The 24,780-nt window shown below is 46.0% G+C and overlaps 1 protein-coding gene across 4 annotated transcripts in view; it reads left to right on the top strand.

Moving 5' to 3' along the window:
- Positions 1 to 24,780, top strand: part of afap1 (actin filament associated protein 1) — a 143,663-nt gene that overhangs the window by 65,718 nt on the left and 53,165 nt on the right. For all 4 annotated transcript variants that reach the window (XM_014206540.3, XM_014206537.3, XM_014206538.3 and 1 more), the window contains exons 2-3: positions 10,314 to 10,442; positions 10,991 to 11,073. In XM_014206540.3, the coding sequence (XP_014062015.1) occupies positions 10,314 to 10,442; positions 10,991 to 11,073 (212 nt within the window). The remainder of the gene's footprint in view (positions 1 to 10,313; positions 10,443 to 10,990; positions 11,074 to 24,780) is intronic.

Below are 24,780 nucleotides of genomic sequence, written 5' to 3'. Positions count from 1 at the left end.
ATACAACTCATAGGAATGCCCACCCAGTTGACTTATTTGACTACTTTAAAATGGTGGAAGCCCTCAATGGCGCTGCCCATGCTTAAATGGCCTTTTGGCCACTAGAGGTCTCTATCATTCTCTATGGGTTTGGCACTGATGAGATGATATAAACCACGGTGATGTTCCCTTGTCATGCCCAGTGGAACACAGACAGAGCCCTGGTAATTACAGACCACGATAGAGAACGCTCTCATCATAAACTAACGCCTCCACTGTTCTTCTCATCCTACAGTACATGTGTATGCTTCTCAGCGGAAAGGATTCTAAAGCACGAGTGGTTTATTAAACGTTAATTGCGTTTTTATGACCATGGTTTGATATGATGTTGAGCCTTGTGATTGTGGTGTTTGTGGCCAGCAGGCCTGAATTTGGTCTTCAGAGTATAGGGGCTTATTCATGTATAAATATGATGCAATGAGCTGTCACGAGAGTCATGTTTGTTCTACACATCCCATTTAAATCTGATTGCTGTGGAATGTTGCAATCTACTGAAATAGTCCCCAGGTTAACTCTTCTGGGTCAAACAGGGACCCCAGAGAGAGAGGGAGGGAGTTCCAGAGGCACAAGGGAGGTGGCGTGTTTCCCCACTCTGGACACCGCGAGATCGGGCTTCCTCTCTCTAAGCGTGGGTGTGGACTGCCTGGAGGAAATGTGCCGACTCAGACCCAGGAGTAAGGCACTCAGTTTACCCAGACCGAGGGAGGAAGGGAGAGAGGAAAGGAGCCTGGAAGGAGGGAGGGAGAGAGGAAGGGAAGTGCCAACCCAATCCAAACAGACTAGGGCCCGGTTTCCCGATAGCGATGGAATTTAGGTTTACGAGTGTTTTAACAATGCATCTTTCCTACAACGGCCGAAGATGTAACATGTGTTTCCCAAAACACAAGGCAGAGAATGGTCGCTAAGTGCGTTGTTAGAGCATGTGTCGATACTGGTAGGATGGAAAGATGGGGAGCACTGCTCTCAGATCAGTTTCTCCATTCAAATCTTTCCTTAACATTAGTATTATTTCACAGTAGTGACCACGGATCAACTCCTAGAGAGATATTAACACCTATGGCTGCAAATATGGAGGCGGCTTATTGTAATACTTACCCAATACAAATGCACAATATTACAGACTTGGCACATCATTGGGCATGTTAGGCGACACATCATGAAATATATTGAGACTAATTACAGACACTAGCCAACAATGGGTGGGTGCACCTCAGCCACGCTCAAGGTCCTAAACGATATCATAACCACCATCAATAAAATACAATACTGTGCAGCTGTATTCATCGACCTGGCCAAGGCTTTCGACTCTGTCAATCACCGCATTCTTATCGGCAGACTCAACAGCCTTGGTTTCTCAAATGACTGCCTCGCCTGGTTCACCAACTACTTCTCAGACAGAGTTCAGTGTGTCAAATCGGAGGGCCTGTTGTCCGGACCTCTGGCAGTCTCTATGGGTGTGCCACAGGGTTCAATCCTCGGGCCGACTCTTTTCTCTGTATACATCAATGATGTCACTCTTGCTGCTGGTAATTCTCTGATCCACCTCTACGCAGACGACACCATTCTGTATACTTCTGGCCCTTCTTTGGATACTGTGTTAACTAACCTCCAGACAAGCTTCAATGCCATACAACTCTCCTTCCTTGACCTCCAACTGCTCTTAAATGCAAATAAAACTAAATGCATGCTCTACAACCGATCACTGCCCGCACCTGCCCGCCTGTCCAGCATCACTACTCTGGACGGTTCTGACTTAGAATATGTGGACAACTACAACTACAAATACCTAGGGGTCTGGTTACACTGTAAACTCTCCTTCCAGACTCACATTAAGCATCTCCAATCCAAAATTAAATCTAGAATCGGCTTCTGATTTCGCAACAAAGCATCCTTCACTCATGCTGCCAAACATACCCTCGTAAAACTGACTATCCTACGGATCCTTGACTTCGGCGATGTCATTTACAAAATAGCCTCCAACACTCTACTCAGCAAATTGGATGCAGTCTATCACAGTGCCATCCGTTTTGTCACCAAAGCCCCATATACTACCCACCACTGCGACCTGTATGTTCTCGTTGGCTGCCCCTCGCTTCATATTCGTCGCCAAACCCACTGGCTCCAGGTCATCTATAAGTCTTTGCTAGGTAAAGCCCCACCTTATCTCAGCTCACTGGTCACGATAACACCCACCCGTAGCACACGCTCCAGCAGGTATATTTCACTGGTCATCCCCAAAGCCAACTCTTCCTTTGGCTGCCTTTCCTTCCAGTTCTCTGCTGCCAATGACTGGAACGAATTGCAAAAATCACTGAAGCTGGAGACTCATATCTCCCTCACTAACTTTAAGCACCAGCTGTCAGAGCAGCTAACCGATCATTGCACCTGTACATAGCCCATCTGTAAATAGCCCACCCAACTACCTCATCCCCATATTGTTATTTATTTATTTTGCACCCCAGTATCTCTACTTGCACATTGATCTTCTGCACATCTATCACTCCAGTGTTTAATTGCTATATTGTAATTATTTTGCCACTATTGCCTATTTATTGCCTTACCTCCCTAATCTTACTTCATTTGCACACACTGTATATAGACATTTCTATTGTGTTATTGACTGTTTGTTTGTTTATCCCATGTGTAACTCTGTGTTGTTGTTTGTGTCGAACTGCTTTGCTTTATCTTGGCCAGGTCGCAGTTGCAAATGAGAACTTGTTCTCAACTGGCCTACCTGGTTAAATAAAGGTGAAATAAAAATAAATAAAAACAAGTAGGAAAATAGAACTCAATTGATGGAACGTCACATTTATTTCAATATGATTTGATTGAAACAGGCCTACCGTTTATATTTGAATGCAGTCTTCTCGGTTTTCATTTCAAGCATATTTTTATAGCCTACGTTGCGTGTTTGTATCAATTGCAAAGACACTGGCAACTTTGTTTTGAATTGATCAGCGATAACAGAGAGACGGATAAACCATGTGATTCTGTTTAGCAGGGATCTTCTGTGTATAAAGTGAGGCGGGAGGGTAAAAAAGCATCTAACGACGCACTTAGCTGTTCTAGAGTGGCCTGAGGCAGGGGATATATTACGAGCGTTTTCAAGTGCAACGTTAAAAAATGATGGTTAGGGAAGCAGCTTGGAGATTTAACGATGCTCCTATGAAGGTTCTAACGATGAACTTAGCCTTAAAGATGCTTTTGGGAAACAGGGCCCAGGGCAGAAGGAGAAGGGAGGGGGGCACAGTAGGAGGGTCGTCTGGAAGAGCCAGGCTCTAGTGTCTGTGTGTGTTGGAGTTTAGAATAAGGAGCCAGCGTTGAGCGATGCCCTGTTGTGTGGTGGCGACTGGCGCGAGGGGGGTAACCATGACGATGCCAGACCATAAACCACCCCAATTAACGTCACCACCGTCCATGTGCAACATTCTTCCCACAAAGCAACATATTATGTGGTTGTACCCTATATCCCACAATTACACTTTATATACTGCATTAGCCAATTGAGATTGACTTTCTATGGAATAGTGAACTCAAGCATACCTGCACTGCACACAAACTATGCTTAGTGGTTCATAGGTGCAGTGCACATATAAACAGCCTGTCATTGGTCCAGGTCTGGAGTATCTCATGCCCATTAGCTCAGTCAACACATGGAGTCTGGGCGGAATCCATCACCGAACATCAAAGTGGAGCAGCAGACTACTGCTTGGTACTTTGAAATGAGCCAAGAACGCCAGTGCTCCCTCAGAAGCTTGGCTGAGGTTTCTCAAACAGATTTGTCAGATGACATAACCTTTATGATCTAACCTACATGATATATGGTTAAGATTAGTAGTTGTAGTACCCATTAGCGACTGGTCATAGGATGGATGATGATGGCGCTCTCTCTAATTTGTCTAAATACACCCACAGTTCTTCCTGTGCTTTGAGGGGTTCGTTGAGTTGTGCATACATATGTAGGATCTTAATTTGACCACTTTCTCACAATAGGAAAATAATCCTGTAGTAACAGAAAATGTGAATTATTGTGTGGATTATAATGAATGGACATTTTTAAACCTTGAATACTACAAGTTTGCATTTCCTGATGTGCAGGACATATCCTGAAACAACATGGTGGTCAAATGAAGATCCTACATCTGTAGGTTAGGTTGCCTAGCACTTAGTGTGTCTTAATAAAGTAGTGACAGTTGTTATGGGAAATGCGGTCTCTAAAGTTATTTTCTTGCCCTGAGTTTGTGGGTGTGTATTTGTTCATTTATCAGTCTCTGTCTCTCTTATTTATAAATGGTGTCTGTCTGTAGCACACACGTCTGTTTTGTTTAGTCTGGGGACGTGACAGCCTTTCAAGTCAGGACCAGCTCTTAAACACACCCACACCGCCTAGGGCCTATCATCAAAGTCACAGGAGAAGGTAGAGCAGTGTTTAAGGACCTGTCAGACATCACACAAACAACGGATAGACAGACACACACACACACTAAAGAAAGTATGGTGGGCGGGTGTATACACTCAGTCTTGAAAAAGAAGACTGATATTTATGTCAGTGAAAGCAGACGGTCTCAAGTTCAACTATAGATCTAGGCCCAAACAAGACCTTGTCCGAAAACATGTTCACCTGGACCTAACATGTTCACTTAGAACCTAACATGTTCACCTATAACCTAACATGTTCACCTAGAACCTAACATGTTCACCTAGAACCTAACATGTTCACCTAGAAGATAACATGTTCACCTGGACCTAACATGTTCACCTAGAACCTAACATGTTCACCTGGACCTAACATGTTCACCTAGAACCTAACATGTTCACCTGGACCTAACATGTTCACCTAGAACCTAACATGTTCACCTGGACCTAACATGTTCACCTAGAACCTAACATGTTCACCTAGAACCTAACATGTTCACCTAGAACCTAACATGTTCACCTAGAACCTAACAGGTTCACCTGGAACCTAACAGGTTCACCTGGAACCTAACATGTTCACCTAGAACCTAACAGGTTCACCTAGAACCTAACATGTTCACCTGGAACCTAACATGTTCACCTAGAAACTAACATGTTCACCTAGAACCTAACATGTTCACCTAGAAGATAACATGTTCACCTAGACCCTAACATGTTCACCTGGAACATAACATGTTCACCTAGAACCTAACATGTACACCTGGAACCTAACATGTTCACCTGGAACCTAACATGTTCACCTAGACCCTAACATGTTCACCTAGAACCTAACATGTTCACCTAGACCCTAACATGTTCACCTGGAACCTAACATGTTCACCTAGACCCTAACATGTTCACCTAGAACCTAACATGTTCACCTAGAACCTAACATGTTCACCTAGAACCTAACATGTTCACCTAGACCCTAACATATTCACCTGGAACCTAACATGTTCACCTAGAACCTAACATGTTCACCTAGAACCTAACATGTTCACCTAGAACCTAACATGTTCACCTGGACCTAACATGTTCACCTAGAACCTAACATGTTTACCTGGAACCTAACATGTTCACCTAGAACCTAACATGTTCACCTGGAACCTAACATGTTCACCTGGAACCTAACATGTTCACCTGGACCTAACATGTTCACCTAGAACCTAACATGTTCACCTGGAACCTAACATGTTCACCTAGACCCTAACATGTTCACCTAGACCCAAACATGTTCACCTAGAACCTAACATGTTCACCTAGAACATAACATGTTCACCTGGAACATAACATGTTCACCTGGAACCTAACATGTTCACCTAGAACCTAACATGTTCACCTGGAACATAACATGTTCACCTGGAACATAACATGTTCACCTGGAACATAACATGTTCACCTAGAACCTAACATGTTCACCTAGAACCTAACATGTTCACCTGAAACCTAACATGTTCACCTGGAACCTAACATGTTCACCTGGAACATAACATGTTCACCTAGAACCTAACATGTTCACCTAGAACCTAACATGTTCACCTGAAACCTAACATGTTCACCTGGAACCTAACATGTTCACCTAGAACCTAACATGTAAACCCTCTGGCCCCCGTGATCTTCCTCACAAACCTTTACCTCTCTTGCTTGGTCCAAGAAACATGACTGACTGCCCCCCTAGCTGAGACATTCTCCTGTAGGTTCTAGGTGTGTCCACATCTTGACTCAAGAGGGGGTTTAGTGTTTTTGGAAGGCCCAGCCAGAAGCTATCTTTTGGCATCACCCTTGTTGACATGGGGAGTTTTGTTAGTGTAGAGTGCTGAGTGTTGGCGAGAGAGGGGGAGAAAGAGAGAGAGGGGGGGCGAGCGAGGGAGGGAGAGGGGGGAGGGGGAGAGAGAGAGGGGGAGCGAGGGATTGAGAGAGAGGGGGGGGGGGGGGGGCGAGGGAGGGAGAGTGAGTGAGTGGGTGGTTTGTTTGCGTGGTTTACTGTTTTAGTTCATAGCCCTAAAGGATTGTTTGAGGGTGGTCCTCTTCGCTCCACACCACCTACTTCTAATTCCCTTAAGCCATCTGGGATTTTAATGCATATTGTTGCTCCCCCAACACGCGTTTTGACCACCCCTGTTGGAAGTCGGCTAAACCATTCAGTCTTTCTCTATCCAAAGGCATGAGCTCACAATACAATACACTGTGAAATTGGACATAAAACTCTGAAGACTCCTGGCTGCAACACGTGTACAGTAAGAAAGGCTGGAACCCATGTATGCTGTCATGCACTTTTTTGTTGTTGTTGCCATTTACACAACTGGTCCAAGACTGCTGTAATGACGTTGTTCAGCATGACTAAGTGTTGGTCTTGGGTTTGGAAAACTGATCAAAAATCTGTTTCTAAGGGGCAGAAAGTAACCAACGACTATTTTAGCCTGATATTGAGGTGCTTGTTTAGTCCTAGGCTATGCCCTATGGCTCTCTCTCCTTCTCTCTTTTTTTCTCTCTCTCTGTCTGTCTTTGTCTCCCCCCCTCTATATCCCTCTCTCTCCCCCCTGGCCTCCACCTCTCTCCCTCCTGGCCTCCACCTCTCTCATAGGATAATACGATTAAAACAGGAATGTGTGAAAGTTGCTGTTTGTATCGAGAGAGGGAGAGACTCCTAGTCTTGTCCGTGGCTCAGAGTGAAATATGAGCGTGTGTTTTAACCTCATAAATGTCAAATCAAATCAAATGTCTCTCCCAGACAACGGTATGCACCAATCTCCATGTCAGACAACGGTATGCACCAATCTCCATGTCAGACAACGGTATGCACCATTCTCCATCCCAGACAACTGTATGCACCAATCTCCATGCCAGACAACGGTATGCACCAATCTCCATGCCAGACAACGGTATGCACCAATCTCCATGCCAGACAACGGTATGCACCAATCTCCATGCCAGACAACGGTATGCACCAATCTCCATGCCAGACAACAGTATGCACCAATCTCCATGCCAGACAACGGTATGTACCAATCTCCATGCCAGACAACGGTATGCACCAATCTCCATACCAGACAACGGTATGCACCAATCTCCATGCCAGACAACGGTATGCACCAATCTCCATACCAGACAACGGTATGCACCAATCTCCATCCCAGACAACGGTATGCACCAGTCTCCATACCAGACAACGGTATGCACCAATCTCCATCCCAGACAACGGTATGCACCAGTCTCCATGCCAGACAACGGTATGCACCAGTCTCCATGCCAGACAACGGTATGCACCAATCTCCATCCCAGACAACGGTATGCACCAATCTCCATGCCAGACAACGGTATGTACCAATCTCCATGCCAGACAACGGTATGCACCAATCTCCATACCAGACAACGGTATGCACCAATCTCCATGCCAGACAACGGTATGCACCAATCTCCATACCAGACAACGGTATGCACCAATCTCCATCCCAGACAACGGTATGCACCAGTCTCCATACCAGACAACGGTATGCACCAATCTCCATCCCAGACAACGGTATGCACCAATCTCCATGCCAGACAACGGTATGCACCAGTCTCCATACCAGACAACGGTATGCACCAATCTCCATCCCAGACAACGGTATGCACCAGTCTCCATACCAGACAACGGTATGCACCAATCTCCATACCAGACAACGGTATGCACCAATCTCCATCCCAGACAACGGTATGCACCAGTCTCCATGCCAGACAACTGATCAAAAGTTTGGGCCATCCTCCTCAAACTATACATCACTATCATTCATTGAAGTCAAGGTGGTCCTTCAGGCTTTTACAGGGCCGACTAGATATTATATCATTGCAGGTGTCTGGCAAAAACAATGCGTACTGTACTTTTGTGAATTGAGACTATGCCCAAAACATTATGTGCTGTTGTGCTAAGAACATTCCAAAGCGTTTCATTGGCTGTCCGTCAGGTTTCACATTAAGATGGGACGCCTATAGTTGCGTTATAATTTACTATGACATACAGGGCCGGGACGATGCCAGTATTGCAAATACTCGTTGGTTTTGTGGCATGGAAACAAAACACAAAGCAGATGTAACTTTAGGAAAACAGTCCTGATGTTGGAAACAAACATCATTATGTTGTCATCTGGAGTCACATGTATTTTCTAAGATATAACACACAATATTAGTCATACAGCAGGTTGGTCTGCGTGTTTTTATTTTTGTTATGGGAAAAATATTGCGATATTGGTATCGTCCTGGACCTAATGACATAATGCATAACTCGATAATACACTACATGACCAAAAGTATGTGGACACCTGCTCATTGAAGATCTCATTCAAAAATCATGGGCATTAATATGGAATTGATCCCCTTTGCTGCTATAACAGCCTCCACTCTTCTCGGAAGACTTTCCACTAGATGTTGGAACATTGCTGCGGGGACTTGCTTCCATTCAGCCACAAGAGCATTAGTGAGGTTGGGCACTGATGTTGGGCGATTAGGCCTGGCGCATTCCAATTCATCCCAAAAGTGTTTGATGGGGTTGCAGTCAGTTCTCTGTGCAGGCCAGTCAAGTTCTTCCACACCGATCTCGACAAACCATGTCTGTATGGACCTCGCTTTATGCACGGGGGCATACATTTGAAGCGGTGTCCACATACTGTTGTATGTATGTATGTATGTATGTATGTATGTATGTATGTATGTATGTAGTGTATGTATGGTAGTGTATGTATGTATGTATGTGTATGTATGTATGTATGTATGTATATATAGTGTAGGTGTATCAAAATATACTTCCCTAACACCACTATTGTTCCTTAACTAAACTGATTTAATGGAATCATCCACAACACACCAGCATGGTCTGTGAGGAATTCTGACGTTGCAGGGGATAGACGATAGAGATAGTTCCATCAGGAGTATGTGTGTGTGTCCGTGTGTCCGTGTGTCTGAGTGCTTGTGTTTCATGTCTTCGTGGGGTTCTGGTGAATTCTCTGCAGAACTAACCACAGATAGGACCTATGATTATATGATGAGCTAACCAACTACAACTTGTAAGGTCATGTCAACAGCGGAGACTGGACCTGCCAACCTCCTCTCTTTAGTCTTCATATGATGTCACCAGCAATTACATAATCTCATGTCTAGGACAGGCTCGACTGGAACTCAAAGGGCTGAACTATGGAAAGGTAGAGGGGTGTTCTTTATCTACAGCCTGGTTCTGTATTGATGTGCAGCTCATAACACCCTCATATCACCCCTACAAACTCAATGTGAAGCGATCCATAACATGTCCTGAGAGAACCATACCCTTTTTTCACTCCCAGTGAGAGATACACACACACACACACACACACACACACACACACACACACACACACACACACACACACACACACACACACACACACACACACACACACACACACACACACACACACACACCTCACCTAAACCTTCAGCTATGCATTTATATGGGCTGTGCCTATTGTTTTGCTGTATGAAGAGGAGTGAAGGTGTATTTTTCCAGAGCTGTAAATCAGCGTTGATAGCAGGGAGAGAGAATCCTCAGGTGTTGTACCAGTACCAGCCTGGGTTTACCTTTCCATCTGTATCTAACACTGTGAAGGTCTTACAGAAGGTTTCTGCAGAACAACTGAGGTGTTCTTCTGTTTCCTCAGACAGGAGGCTGTTGAAACTGTGTTGCTAGCATTGTTGAAATCAATGATGTCATTCATACACATAACTGAGTGCTTATCCATAACTAAGACATTGCCATCAACCCTGATGATGTCTAACATTCAAACACCGTGTGTTTTTTTGTCCCTTTGAAGCCATGGAGGAATTGGTGTGTGAGCTGCGTCTGTTCCTGGACCTGCTGGACAGGGAGTATCTGAGCGCTGGGGTCAGGGAGAAGAAGATGCTCGTCTCCAACATCCTTCACAGGGTCCTCACCGCTAAAGGTTACAACCGCCGCTATTATCAAATACAGTGGTATCTGTCACATGCTTCGTTAACGACAGGCTGACAGTGAGATGCTTACTTACAGGGCCGTTCCCAACAGTGCAGAGAGAAGAAAAATAATAGTAAAATAATAATAATAACACCAGGAATAAATCCACAATTAGTAACGATAATTTGGCTATATATATAAGACATACTAGTACTGAGTCAATGTGCAGTGGTACGAGGTAGTTGAGGTACACACAGTATGTACATATACTGTAGGTAGGGATAAAGTGACTGTAACATTATCTTGCAATCAACCTTTACACAATCTCACTCCACTCTCACATCTCCTACATCTTCCGCACAATCCTCAACATTAAAGACCACAACCTTCACCGTCATACAACTGTTACTCAGCGTCAGTCCTCAACCCAGACCAACAGCCTTTTCATACCCTCATTCCACACACTCTACCTCATTACCATTATCATCATACCTAATCCATGCCATTGCATTTTATGTTTGTTGATACTAATTTGATCTCTCTCTCTTCCTCTCTCAGAGCCCTCGTTCAAGTCAGAGGTCCACAGCAGCCTTCCGGCACCCCCTCAGATGCCACTCCCTGAGATCCCACACCCCTGGCTCGTAAGACCACCTCACACACCATCGCTCTCTCTCTGACCTATGACATCACAACCTTTACATCACATACAGTGCATTCAGAAGAATTCAGACCCCTTGACTTTTTTTTTAACGTTACAGCCTTATTCTAAAATGGATTAAATAAAACATCTACACACAATACCCGTTAATGACAAAGTGAACATTTTTGCACATTTATTAACAATAAAAAACAGAAATGCCTTATTTACATTATTATTTAGACCCTTTGCTATCAGACTCAAAATTGAGCTCAGGTGCATCCTGTTTCCATTGATCATCCTTGAGATGTTTCTACAACTTTATTGGAGTCCACCTGTGGTAAATTCAATTGATTGGACATGATTTGGAAAGGCACACACCTGTCTATATAAGATCCCACAGTTGACAGTGCATGTCAGAGCAAAAACCAAGTCAGGAGGTCAAAGGAATTGTGTGTAGAGCTCCGAGACAGGATTGTGTCGAGGCACAGATCTGGGGAAGGGTACCAAAACAAAAACATTTGGCAGCATTGAAGGTCCCCAAGAACACAGTGACTTCTATCATTCTTAAATGGAAGATGGCACATCACAGCCCAATTGGAGTTTACCAAAGGCAGTTAAAGGACTCTCAGACCATGAGAAACGAGATTATCTGGTCTGATGAAACCAAGATTGAACTCTTTGGCCTGAATGCCAAGCGTCTCGTCTGGAGGAAAAGTGTCACCATCCCTACAGTGAAGCATGGTGGTGGCAGCATCATGCTGTGGGGATGTTTTTCAGTGGCAGGGACTGGGAGATTAGTCAGGGTCGAGTGAAAGATGAACGAAGCAAAGTACAGAGATCCTTGATGGAACTTGCTCCAGAGTGCTCAGGACCTCAGACTAAGGTTCACCTTCCAACAGGACAACGACCCTAAGCACACAGCCAAGACAGCGCAGGAGTGGCTTCTGGACAAGTCTCTGAATGTCCTTGAGTGGCCCAGCAAGAGCCCAGACTCGAACCTGATCGAATATCTCTATAGAGACCTGAAAATAGCTGTGGAGTGATGCTCACCATCCAACCTGATAGAGCTTGAGAGGATCTGCAGAGAAGAATGGGAGAAACTCCACAAATATAGGTGTACCAAGCTTGAGGAGTCATAACCAAGAAGAATCGGCTGTAATCGCTGCCGAAGGTGCTTCAACAAAAGTACTGAGTAAGGGGTGTGCGTACTTACAGTACCAGTCAAAAGTTTGGACTCATCTATTCATTCAAGGGTTTTTCTTAATTTGTACTATTTTCTACATTGTAGAATAATAGTGAAGACATCAAAACTATGAAATAACACATATTGAGTCATGTAGTAACCAAAAAGGTGTTAAACAAATCAAAATCTATTTTATGTTTGAGATTCTTCAAAGTAGCCACCCTTTGCCTTGATGACAGCTTTGCACACGCTTGGCATTCTCTCAACCACCTTCATGTGGTAGTCACCTGGAATGCATTTAAATTAACAGGTGTGCCTTGTTAAAAGTTAATTTGTGGAATTTCTTTCCTTCTTAATGTGTTTGAGCCAATCAGTTGTGTTGTGACAAGGTAGGGGTGTTATACAGAAGATAGCCTTATTTGATAAAAGACCAAGTCCATATTATGGCGAGAACAGTTCAAATAAGCAAAGAGAAATGACAGTCCATCATTGCTTTAAGACATGAAGGTCAGTGAATCCGGAAAATGTCTTGAACTTTGAAAGTATCTTCAAGGGCAGTCGCAAAAACCATCAAGCACTGTGATGAAACTGGCTCTCATGAGGACCGCCACAGGAAAGGAAGACCCAGAGTTACCTCTGCTGCAGAGGATAAGTTCATTAGACTTAACTGCACCTCAGATTGCAGCCCAAATAAATGCTTCACAGAGTTCAAGTAACAGACACATCTCAACATCAACTGTTCAGAGGTGACTGCATCAATCAGTCCTTCATGGTTGAATTTGCTGTAAAGAAACCACAACTAAAGGACACCAATAATAAGAAGAGACTTGCTTGGGCCAAGAAACACGAGCAATGGACATTAGACCAGTGGAAATCTGTCCTTTGGTCTGATGAGTCCAAATTGTAGATTTTTTTGGTTCCAACCTCTTGGTCTTTGTGAGACACAGAGTAGGTGAACGGATGATCTCTGCATGTGTGGTTCCCACCGTGAAGCACAAAGGAGGATGGCATTGGGGTGCTGTGCTGGTGACACTGTCTGTGATTTATTTAGAATTCAAGGCACACTTAACATTCTGCAGTGATACGCCATCCCATCTGGTTTGCGCTTAGTGGGACTATAATTTGTTTTTGAACAGGACAATGACCAAACACACCTCCAGGCTGTGTAAGGGCTATTTGACCAAGAATGAGAGTGATGAAGTGCTGCAACAGATGACCTGGCCTCCACAATCACCCGACCTCAACCCAATTGAGATGGTTTAGGATGAGTTGGACCTCAGAGTGAAGGAAAAGCAGCCAACAAGTGCTCAGCATATGTGGGAACTCCTTCAAGACTGCTGGAAAAGCATTCCTCATGAAGCTGGTTGAGAGAATGCCAAGAGTGTGCAAAGCTGTCATCAAGGCAAAGGGTGGCTATTTTGAAGAACCTCAAATATAAAATATATATATTTGTTTAACACTTGTTTGGTTACTACATGATTCCATATGTGATATTTAATAGTTTTGATATCTTCACTATTCTACAATGTAGAAAATAGTAAAAATAAAGAAACAACCTTGAATGAGTAGGTGTGTCCAAACTTTTGACTGGTACTGTATGTAAATGTCATATTTCATATATATATATTTGTTTATACATTTGCAAAAATGTCTAAAACCCATTTTTTTGCCTTTGTCATTATGGAGTATTGTGTATAGATTGATGGGGGAAACAACAATTTCATCCATTTTAGAATAAAGCTGTAATGTAACAAAATGTGGAAAAAGTCAAGGGAAGTACTTTCCGAAAGCACTGTAACACGCACTGATTGGGCATGGTAGTGATTTGTACTAGAAATGCAATGTCTTCAATCAGATCGCAACGCAACTTGTTCATTGTCCTTGAAAAGGGAATTCTTTCCCCATTCTTCAACCACATGTCATTGGACAATTTCAGACATGTTGCATGAGCTCAACACAGATCGCATGCACTACTCTGTCCCATGAATGTCACGTCCAATCATATTGGAGGGTGTTGCAACCATGAGAAAGGTTCCAGGGCATGTTACAGTCTGCTATAAAGCACAAGGGAAGTTTTGAGTTCAATATGGTTCTGCTCTCTCGCCACCTCCCAACTCCTGACACACCTGTGTGTGTGTGTGTGTGTGTGTGTGTGTGTGTGTGTGTGTGTGTGTGTGTGTGTGTGTGTGTGTGTGTGTGTGTGTGTGTGTGTGTGTGTGTGTGTGTGTGTGTGTGCGTGCGTGCGTGTGTGTATATCCCGAACACTGCCAGTGACTGCAGGTCAAAGGAGAGTTGCATGTTTTATGGTTCCCCTAGGAAACTAGAGAGATGGGAGTGCAGTTTCTCTCTATCTCTCTCTGTCTCTCTCTTTCTCTCTCTCGCTCTCTTTCTCTCTCTCTATAGATATATATATATCTGTCTCTCTGTCTCTCTCTCTGTCTCTCTCTATCAGTCTCTCTCTCTCTCTATATATATATATATATCTCTCTCTCTCTCTCTCTCTCTCTCTCTCTCTCTCTCTCTCTCTCTCTCTCTCTCCTCTCTCTCTCTCTCTCTCTCTCTCTCTCTCTCTCTCTCTCTCTCTCTCTCTCTCTGAAAGTACCATTCATTACATTGAGATGCTGACCTCTGGAAAATCTCTCCAAGTAGCTGTTTTTCAACTTTCTTTGGTTGTTTCACATACCTTGAATCTCCCCCTCTAATGTTCTCTCCCTCTATCGCTCCCTTGCTCTGTCTTTTGTCTCATCCACTCCTGTAAGTCATATCAACCCTATAGTATGTTAGGGAGAAAGAGAAAGAAAGACACACCCAGGGCTGAGGGTGTCGGCGGCGGGCTTGTTGCAGGGGAAGCTTAGGGAAGATTCCCGGAACAGGATGGAATAAGGAGGAATTCCAGAATCCTCCAACCAGGATTTCTAGAAAATCTGGGAATTTATTGAAAGTTTTGCAACCCTAGCCACACTCTTTCTGTGACCGGCCACGGACTAGTTCTGGGCCAAACCCACACACTCTGGAGAGGGATCGGAATGAGACGAACCAGGGCTTCTCTCTGTTGCTTCAGATGATGTTACTGTATGTGGAATGGATACTAGTGCGGCCGCAATCTTGGTTTAGGGCTATGACTGCATCTGGTCATTGAATGACTATATAGCATTGTGTTGGGTCAACAGTCCTGGACTTCCTAGAATAAGCATAATAACATCATTTAGCAAAGTCATCTGACATGCTAACACAGACCCTCTGAGTGAGTAGGGTGGAGACATGATGGCCACATGGGTGGTGCTATTAGCAGAGAAAGACAATGTTGATAGAGTCCCTCTGTCGCTAAGAATAGCTATTTGTGTCAGGGGAATTTATGTTTTGTTGACCCCCCCCACACACACACACACACACATCAGGGATTAGGAGACTCATACAGTATACCCATTAATTAGATAGACAGGAATTGGGGTGGCTAAGTCCAACCAGCCCAATCAACCTCACTTTGAACCACCCAGTGTGTGTGTGTGTGTGTGTGTGTGTGTGTGTGTGTGTGTGTGTGTGTGTGTGTGTGTGTGTGTGTGTGTGTGTGTGTGTGGTGTGTGGTGTGTGTGTGTGTGTGTGTGTGTGATAAAGAGAGAGACAACATATTAGAAGTGTTGATTTCTGCAGACAGTTGTGAAATCTGTGGCCTTGAATGATCTCAACCACATTAAGAGTTTTCTTATTTGGCTCGTTGGACATGATTGTTTGGTTGTGGGACAAAGGGCCAAAATCTGAGACGGTGGGTCACGCCAGGGTGTGTGTGGTGTGTGTGTGTGTGTGTGTGTGTGTGTGTGTGTGTGTGTGTGTGTGTGTGTGTGTGTGTAGGCTGATTGCTTACTGTGTCTTTACCTCGAGAGAGTAGATAGATCGTAAATGTAAGGGTAGGGACCTGTAGCCTGGTTAGACCACACGGAACGCTACACACACACACACGGACACACACACCACACACACACACACACACACAAACACACACACACTGTTTTACTTGTTGAGTACAGCTTTCAGTCTGGTTTAACCAAGCTGGGCTCTTAACTCCAGGACAGGAGTTTTCCTGAGCGGGTCACATGGTCAGGGTGTCAGGAGAACCTCAGAGCCCTACTTTTAGGAAAATAATTTTCAATGGTTAATATCTGGTAGGGGTTAATGTCTGGTAGGGGTTAATGTTTACTAGGGGTTAATGTCTACTAGGGGTTAATGTCTGGTAGGGGTTAATGTCTGGTAGGGGTTCATGTCTAGTAGGGGTTAATGTCTACTAGGGTTAATGTCTGGTAGGGGTTAATGTCTGGTAGGGGTTAATGTCTACTAGGGGTTAATGTCTGGTAGGGGTTAATGTCTGGTAGGGGTTAATGTCTGGTAGGGGTTAATGTCTGGTAGGGGTTAATGTCTGGTAGGGGTTAATGTCTACTAGGGGTTAATGTCTACTAGGGGTTAATGTCTACTAGGGGTTAATGTCTGGTAGGGGTTAATGTCTACTGGGGGTTAATGTCTACTGGGGGTTAATGTCTACTAGGGGTTAATGTCTACTAGGGGTTAATGTCTGGTAGGGGTTAATGTCTGGTAGGGGTTAATATCTACTAGGGGTTAATGTCTGGTAGGGGTTAATGTCTACTAGGGGTTAATGTCTGGTAGGGGTTAATGTCTACTAGGGGTTAATGTCTACTAGGGTTAATGTCTACTAGGGGTTAATGTCTACTAGGGGTTAATGTCTGGTAGGGGTTAATGTCTACTGGGGGTTAATGTCTACTAGGGGTTAATGTATACTAGGGGTTAATGTCTACTAGGGGTTAATGTCTACTAGAGTTAATATCTGGTAGGGGTTAATGTCTACTAGGGGTTAATGTCTACTAGGGGTTAATGTCTACTAGAGGTTAATGTCTACTAGGGGTTAATGTCTACTAGGGGTTAATGTCTGGTAGGGGTTAATGTCTACTAGGGGTTAATGTCTACTAGGGGTTAATGTCTGGTAGGGGTTAATGTCTACTGGGGGTTAATGTCTACTAGTGGTTAATGTCTACTAGGGGTTAATGTCTGGTAGGGGTTAATGTCTGGTAGGGGTTAATATCTACTAGGGGTTAATGTCTGGTAGGGGTTAATGTCTACTAGGGGTTAATGTCTGGTAGGGGTTAATGTCTACTAGGGGTTAATGTCTACTAGGGTTAATGTATACTAGGGGTTAATGTCTACTAGGGGTTAATGTCTGGTAGGGGTTAATGTCTACTGGGGGTTAATGTCTACTAGGGGTTAATGTCTACTAGGGGTTAATGTCTACTAGGGGTTAATGTCTACTAGGGGTTAATGTCTACTAGGGGTTAATGTCTGGTAGGGGTTAATGTCTACTAGGGGTTAATGTCTGGTAGGGGTTCATGTCTACTAGGGGTTAATGTCTACTGGGGTTAATGTCTGGTAGGGGTTAATGTCTGGTAGGGGTTAATGTCTACTGGGGTTAATGTCTACTAGGGGTTAATGTCTACTAGGGGTTAATGTCTGGTAGGGGTTAATGTCTACTAGGGGTTAATGTCTACTAGGGGTTAATGTCTGGTAGGGGTTAATGTCTACTGGGGGTTAATGTCTACTAGGGGTTAATGTCTGGTAGGGGTTAATGTCTGGTAGGGGTTAATGTCTGGTAGGGGTTAATGTCTGGTAGGGGTTAATGTCTGGTAGGGGTTCATGTCTACTAGGGGTTAATGTCTACTAGGGTTAATGTCTACTAGGGGTTAATGTCTACTAGGGGTTAATGTCTACTAGGGGTTAATGTCTACTGGGGTTAATGTCTGGTAGGGGTTAATGTCTACTAGGGGTTAATGTCTACTAGGGGTTAATGTCTACTAGAGGTTAATGTCTAGTAGGGGTTAATGTCTGGTAGGGGTTAATGTCTAGTAGGGGTTAATGTCTACTAGGGGTTAATGTCTGGTAGGGGTTAATGTCTACTGGGGTTAATGTCTGGTAGGGGTTAATGTCTGGTAGGGGTTAATGTCTGGTAGGGGTTAATGTCTACTAGGGGTTAATGTCTGGTAGGGGTTAATATCTGGTAGGGGTTAATGTCTACTAGGGGTTAATGTCTACTAGGGGTTAATGTCTACTAGGGGTTCATGTCTGGTAGGGGTTAATGTCTACTATGGGTTAATGTCTACTAGGGGTTAATGTCTACTAGGGGTTCATGTCTGGTAGGGGTTAATGTCTGGTAGGGGTTCATGTCTGGTAGGGGTTAATGTCTACTAGGGGTTAATGTCTACTAGGGGTTAATGTCTACTGGGGGTTAATGTCTGGTAGGGGTTAATGTCTACTGGGGGTTAATGTCTACTAGGGGTTAATGTCTGGTAGGGGTTAATGTCTGGTAGGGGTTAATGTCTACTAGGGGTTAATGTCTACTAGGGGTTAATGTTTACTAGGGGTTAATGTCTACTAGGGGTTCATGTCTACTAGGGCTTAATGTCTACTGGGGTTAATGTCTACTAGGGGTTAATGTCTACTAGGGGTTAATGTCTGGTAGGGGTTAATGTCTACTAGGGGTTAATGTCTACTAGGGGTTAATGTCTGGTAGGGGTTAATGTCTGGTAGGGGTTAATGTTTACTAGGGGTTAATGTTTACTAGGGGTTAATGTTTACTAGGGGTTAATGTCTACTGGGGTTAATGTCTGGTAGGGGTTAATGTCTACTAGTGGTTTATGTCTACTAGGGGTTAATTTCTGGTAGGGGTTAATGTCTGGTAGGGGTTAATGTTTACTAGGGGTTAATGTCTGGTAGGGGTTAATGTCTGGTAGGGGTTAATGTCTACTGGGGTTAATGTCTGGTAGGGGTTAATGTCTACTAGGGGTTAATGTCTGGTAGGGGTTAATGTCTGGTAGGGGTTAATGTCTACTGGGGTTGATGTCTGGTAGGGGTTAATGTCTGGTAGGGGTTAATGTCTACTGGGGTTAATGTCTGGTAGGGGTTAATGTCTGGTAGGGGTTAATGTCTACTAGGGGTTAATGTCTACTAGGGTTAATGTCTGGTAGGGGTTAATGTCTACTGGGGTTAATGTCTGGTAGGGGTTAATGTCTACTGGGGTTAATGTCTGGTAGGGGTTAATGTCTGGTAGGGGTTAATGTCTGGTAGGGGTTAATGTCTGGTAGGGGTTCATGTCTGGTAGGGGTTAATGTCTACTAGGGGTTAATGTCTACTAGGGGTTAATGTCTGGTAGGGGTTAATGTCTACTAGGGGTTAATGTCTGGTAGGGGTTAATGTCTACTGGGGTTAATGTCTGGTAGGGGTTAATGTCTACTAGGGGTTAATGTCTGGTAGGGGTTAATGTCTGGTAGGGGTTAATGTCTGGTAGGGGTTAATGTCTACTGGGGTTAATGTCTGGTAGGGGTTAATGTCTGGTAGGGGTTCATGTCTGGTAGGGGTTAATGTCTACTAGGGGTTAATGTCTACTAGGGGTTAATGTCTGGTAGGGGTTAATGTCTACTAGGTGTTAATGTCTGGTAGGGGTTCATGTCTGGTAGGGGTTAATGTCTGGTAGGGGTTAATGTCTACTGGGGTTGATGTCTGGTAGGGGTTAATGAGTTCCTTCCTTGATGCTGCTGACTAACATCACTGTAGATTAACAGGAGGGGGCGGGATGGAAACTGTGTAGAGAGGAAGTTGGATACTCCCGTCTCTAGTTTCCTCGGGGAACCACAAAACATATAGCTCCTCCTTTGACCTGCAGTCACTGGCAGTGTTATATGGGATACACACACACACACACACACACACACACACACACACACACACAGTGCTGGCTGTGATTAGACATAATGGCCCCAGGCGTTCAGTGACAGACTGACTGAGGCCTCTCTATCTCTTTCTTTCTTTTTTCTTTCTCTCGTTCTCTCTCGCTCTCTGTGTCTCTTTCTTTCTCTCTCTGTGTGTCTCTTTCACTCTCTCTCTCTCTCTCTCTCTCTCTCTCTGTGTCCTCTCATCTTCTGTCTGCCCCCCCTCCCCCAGGTTAGGCTTTTACATGTACAAGACTCAGCTCATCCATTTGACGTCATTACTTTGAGCCAGATGAATGGCCCAGTCCCAGTTGCTCTCAGATACATTGCATGGAGCGTGGGTTTGAGAGTGGTGCTGCTCCATTCCGGCTCTATGTAGTAGAATATGGAACAAGCATAGCCAGGCCTGCTGCTGAGACTCAAATGAGTTCCATCTGTGTTGATGTTGGCAAGTGTCACTGCACCCACCCACCCCTTCTCCTCCTCTCCCCACCCACCCCTTCTCCTCCTCTCCCCACCCACCCCTTTTCCTCCTCTCCCCACCCACCCCTTCTCCTCCTCTCCCCACCCACCCCTCTCCTCCTCTCCCCACCCACCCCTTCTCCTCCTCTCCCCACCCACCCCTTCTCCTCCTCTCCCCACCCACCCCTTCTCCTCCTCTCCCCACCCACCCCTTCTCCTCCTCTCCCCACCCATCCCCTCTCCTCCTCTCCCCACCCACCCCTATCCTCCTCTCCCCACCCACCCCTTCTCCTCCTCTCCCCACCCACCCCTACTCCTCCTCTCCCCACCCACCCCTTCTCCTCCTCTCCCCACCCACCCCTTCTCCTCCTCTCCCCACCCACCCCTCTCCTCCTCTCCCCACCCACCCCTTCTCCTCCTCTCCCCACCCACCCCTTCTCCTCCTCTCCCCACCCACCCCTTCATCCTCCTCTCCCCACCCACCCCTTCTCCTCCTCTCCCCACCCACCCCTTCTCCTCCTCTCCCCACCCACCCCTTCTCCTCCTCTCCCCACCCACCCCTTCTCCTCCTCTCCCCACCCACCCCTTCATCCTCCTCTCCCCACCCACCCCTTCTCCTCCTCTCCCCACCCACCCCTTCTCCTCTCCCCACCCACCCCTTCTCCTCCTCTCCCCACCCACCCCTTCTCCTCCTCTCCCCACCCACCCCTTTTCCTCCTCTCCCCACCCACCCCTTCATCCTCCTCTCCCCACCCACCCCTTCTCCTCCTCTCCCCACCCACCCCTTCTCCTCTCCCCACCCACCCCTTCTCCTCCTCTCCCCACCCACCCCTTCTCCTCCTCTCCCCACCCACCCCTTCTCATCTCCCCACCCACCCCTCTCCTCCTCTCCCCACCCACCCACCCCTTCTCCTCCTCTCCCCACCCACCCCTTCTCCTCCTCTCCCCACCCACCCCTTCTCCTCCTCTCCCCACCCACCCCTCTCCTCCTCTCCCCACCCACCCCTTCTCCTCTCCCCACCCACCCCTTCTCCTCTCCCCACCCACCCCTTCGCCTCCTCTCCTCTCCCACCCCTTCTCCTCTCCTCTCCCCACCCACCCCTTCTCATCTCCACACCCACATCTTCTCCTCCTCTCCCCACCCACCCACCCCTTCTCCTCTCCCCACCCACCCCTTCATCCTCCTCTCCCCACCCACCCCTTCTCCTCCTCTCCCCACCCACCCCTTCTCCTCTCCCCACCCACCCCTTCTCCTCCTCTCCCCACCCACCCCTTCTCCTCCTCTCCCCACCCACCCCTTCTCCTCCTCTCCCCACCCACCCCTTTTCCTCCTCTCCCCACCCACCCCTTCATCCTCCTCTCCCCACCCACCCCTTCTCCTCCTCTCCCCACCCACCCCTTCTCCTCTCCCCACCCATCCCTTCTCCTCCTCTCCCCACCCACCCCTTCTCCTCTCCCCACCCACCCCTTCTCCTCCTCTCCCCACCCACCCACCCCTTCTCCTCCTCTCCCCACCCACCCCTTCTCCTCCTCTCCCCACCCACCCCTTCTCCTCCTCTCCCCACCCACCCCTCTCCTCCTCTCCCCACCCACCCCTTCTCCTCTCCCCACCCACCCCTTCTCCTCTCCCCACCCACCCCTTCGCCTCCTCTCCTCTCCCACCCCTTCTCCTCTCCTCTCCCCACCCACCCCTTCTCATCTCCACACCCACATCTTCTCCTCCTCTCCCCACCCACCCACCCCTTCTCCTCTCCCCACCCACCCCTTCTCCTCTCCCCACCCACCCCTTCGCCTCCTCTCCTCTCCCACCCCTTCTCCTCTCCTCTCCCCACCCACCCCTTCTCATCTCCACACCCACATCTTCTCCTCCTCTCCCCACCCACCCACCCCTTCTCCTCTCCCCACCCACCCCTTCTCCTCCTCTCCCCACCCACTCCGTCTCCTCTCCCCACCCACCACTTCTCCTCCTCTCCTCTCCCACTCCTTATCCTCCTCTCCCCACCCACCCCTTCTCCTCCTTTCCTCACCCACTCCTTCTCCTCCTCTCCTCTCCCACCCCTTCTCCTCCTCTCCCCACCCACCTCTTCCTCTCCCCACCCCACCCCACCCACCTTCTCCTCTCCCCACCCCACCTCCTCCTCTTTCACACACACACACACACACACACACACACACACACACACACACACACACACACACACACACACACACACACACACACACACACACACACACACACACACACACACACACACACACTCCTATCCATACTATGTACTGAGTTGGTCTTTGTTAGATTCATAAAGTGGCTCTTTTTGCATGTCTGTGAAATTTTTTAAAACCTTGTGGGGTTTGGAAAGAAAAGAACTGAGAAGATTTGCTAACTCCAACAAATGAAAGCCATCAGTCTGTCACAATTGGCGTGTTGTGGTTGGATAAGCCCGGTCCTTCTGTATTTAGCCAATCCAAATGTTTTCTAAGCTAAAAGGGAAACACATTTAGCGCTGGCGTGTAACAATGTCAGCGTTCTAAATCGATCCATGATGTGCGTGACAATATGAACCAGGATCACAATCAATCACTTCCCAATTAATACATTCCACCCATTGAGTTAATCACTATTCCTTTGTTTGTGGTGTTAGTTTTTAATATACCGTAATAGTGATGGCAAACTTGGCCCTGCCATCACTTGCTGAGGCTTCAGTTTCTCGGTGGACTTCCCCTACGTGGTGGTTGGTATAACCACAGTTGAATGCAGTGACCTCACCACCACTATTCTGTCATAGACGCATGATTTACGGTTATAACGAACAACAGTTCTTCGAGGAGACGGCTCCCACATCGCTGTGGAAACAGCACAACAAGTAAATCTGAATGAATCAAATTGTATTACAGTGAGGAAATTGAATGATGACAAGTGACACTTAAAAATAAGAATGGGACCATGGCGTGAAGAGTACCCAGCTTCAAGGACCTTTATCCATATAACCGCGTTTGGAGAAAGTCCACCTGTACTATTCATGGGTTGCATGTTTCCTCACTATTGTTTTGAACGTTCGTTTTTAACTGATGCCCAACTGAACATTCTACTCAATACATGCATCATCAATGAGCGCTGATGAAGATTTCATCAAAAGTGCATTCCAGTGACATGGTAATACAATGACATTCGAAAGGAGGCAAATCATTAGCAGGAAAACCATTTGTCATCATTTTGATGTCCCCAGATTGACATTAGATGCAGTATACTGTTAGCTAGCTAAGATTGAAGGGAGGCCACCGGATTTTAGCGAGCTAATTTTGAGAAAGAAGAGAAACCCTCACATTGCTCTTGCTAGTATCACTGCTCTTTAATAAGCTTTACGCATCGGCCTCACGGCCTTCGTCAGAGCTTTCGCGAGTGTTTATAATTTGCACCCTTATATAGACATTGCTCCACCCACATCCGGTCAATGCATCCAATGGGGTTGGAGTCGAGGGAAAATAAGCAAGTGTTACCAAATATAACAATGTGCATTTCATAAGTATTCTAATAAAGTGTGTACATAAAACGTATTAAACACGTCTGTAAAACATCGACCGATCAAGTAAGCTTTCATAAATCATTGGGTACAGTGCAAGACATTTTAATGTTAGCATTGCTAGCTATTTTTGACGAACTTTTCTAGCTAATGACAACATTGCCATCTGTCTAAAGTAAATTTGACGACATGATAATGCTGGCAAAGTTGTTTCCTACTAAATATTTGACTACATATTTCCAGGCAATATAGTGCAATTTAGACGAAACAGGGGTTAGCCTCCGTCCAGAATGAATGGGCTTATCACTGATAGAGGGCAGCTTGAACGTTCATAACAATGGCATGACGTGTGGATTGAACGAAGGAAAAACCTTTATCACTCCGTTTTCAAATATCGTTTTTACAGGGCAGAGTCTTTCTTTATTCCCATCGATGATGTGATCTTCCAAACTAAATGAAGAAACTAAGTGAAAACTCACACTGCCTCTAATACGGAGTAAAACAAAGCCTTAAGATCTAGCTGAATGCGTCTTTGAGACAGTGAATGAGACCTCTCTTTAACTAACTGAATGAGGATTGACTGCTGGGAGCCAGCAGAGACCAAGCTTCCCGTGTAACTAAGTAAGTGAGTGGGTGTGTGTTGGGACTGAATGAGTGTGTGTATGTTTTCGGGTGGTGAATGAGCATGTGAGTGAGTGGGTGTGTGTTGGGACTGAATGAGTGTGTGTGTGTGTGTGTGTGTGTCGGGTGGTGAATGAGCATGTGAGTGAGTGGGTGTG

The sequence above is a fragment of the Salmo salar genome, chromosome 07 (assembly GCF_965601325.2).
Source record: "Salmo salar chromosome 07, fSalSal1, whole genome shotgun sequence".
Lineage (NCBI taxonomy): Eukaryota > Metazoa > Chordata > Actinopteri > Salmoniformes > Salmonidae > Salmo > Salmo salar.
This window is presented reverse-complemented; position numbering and strand designations above follow the sequence as displayed.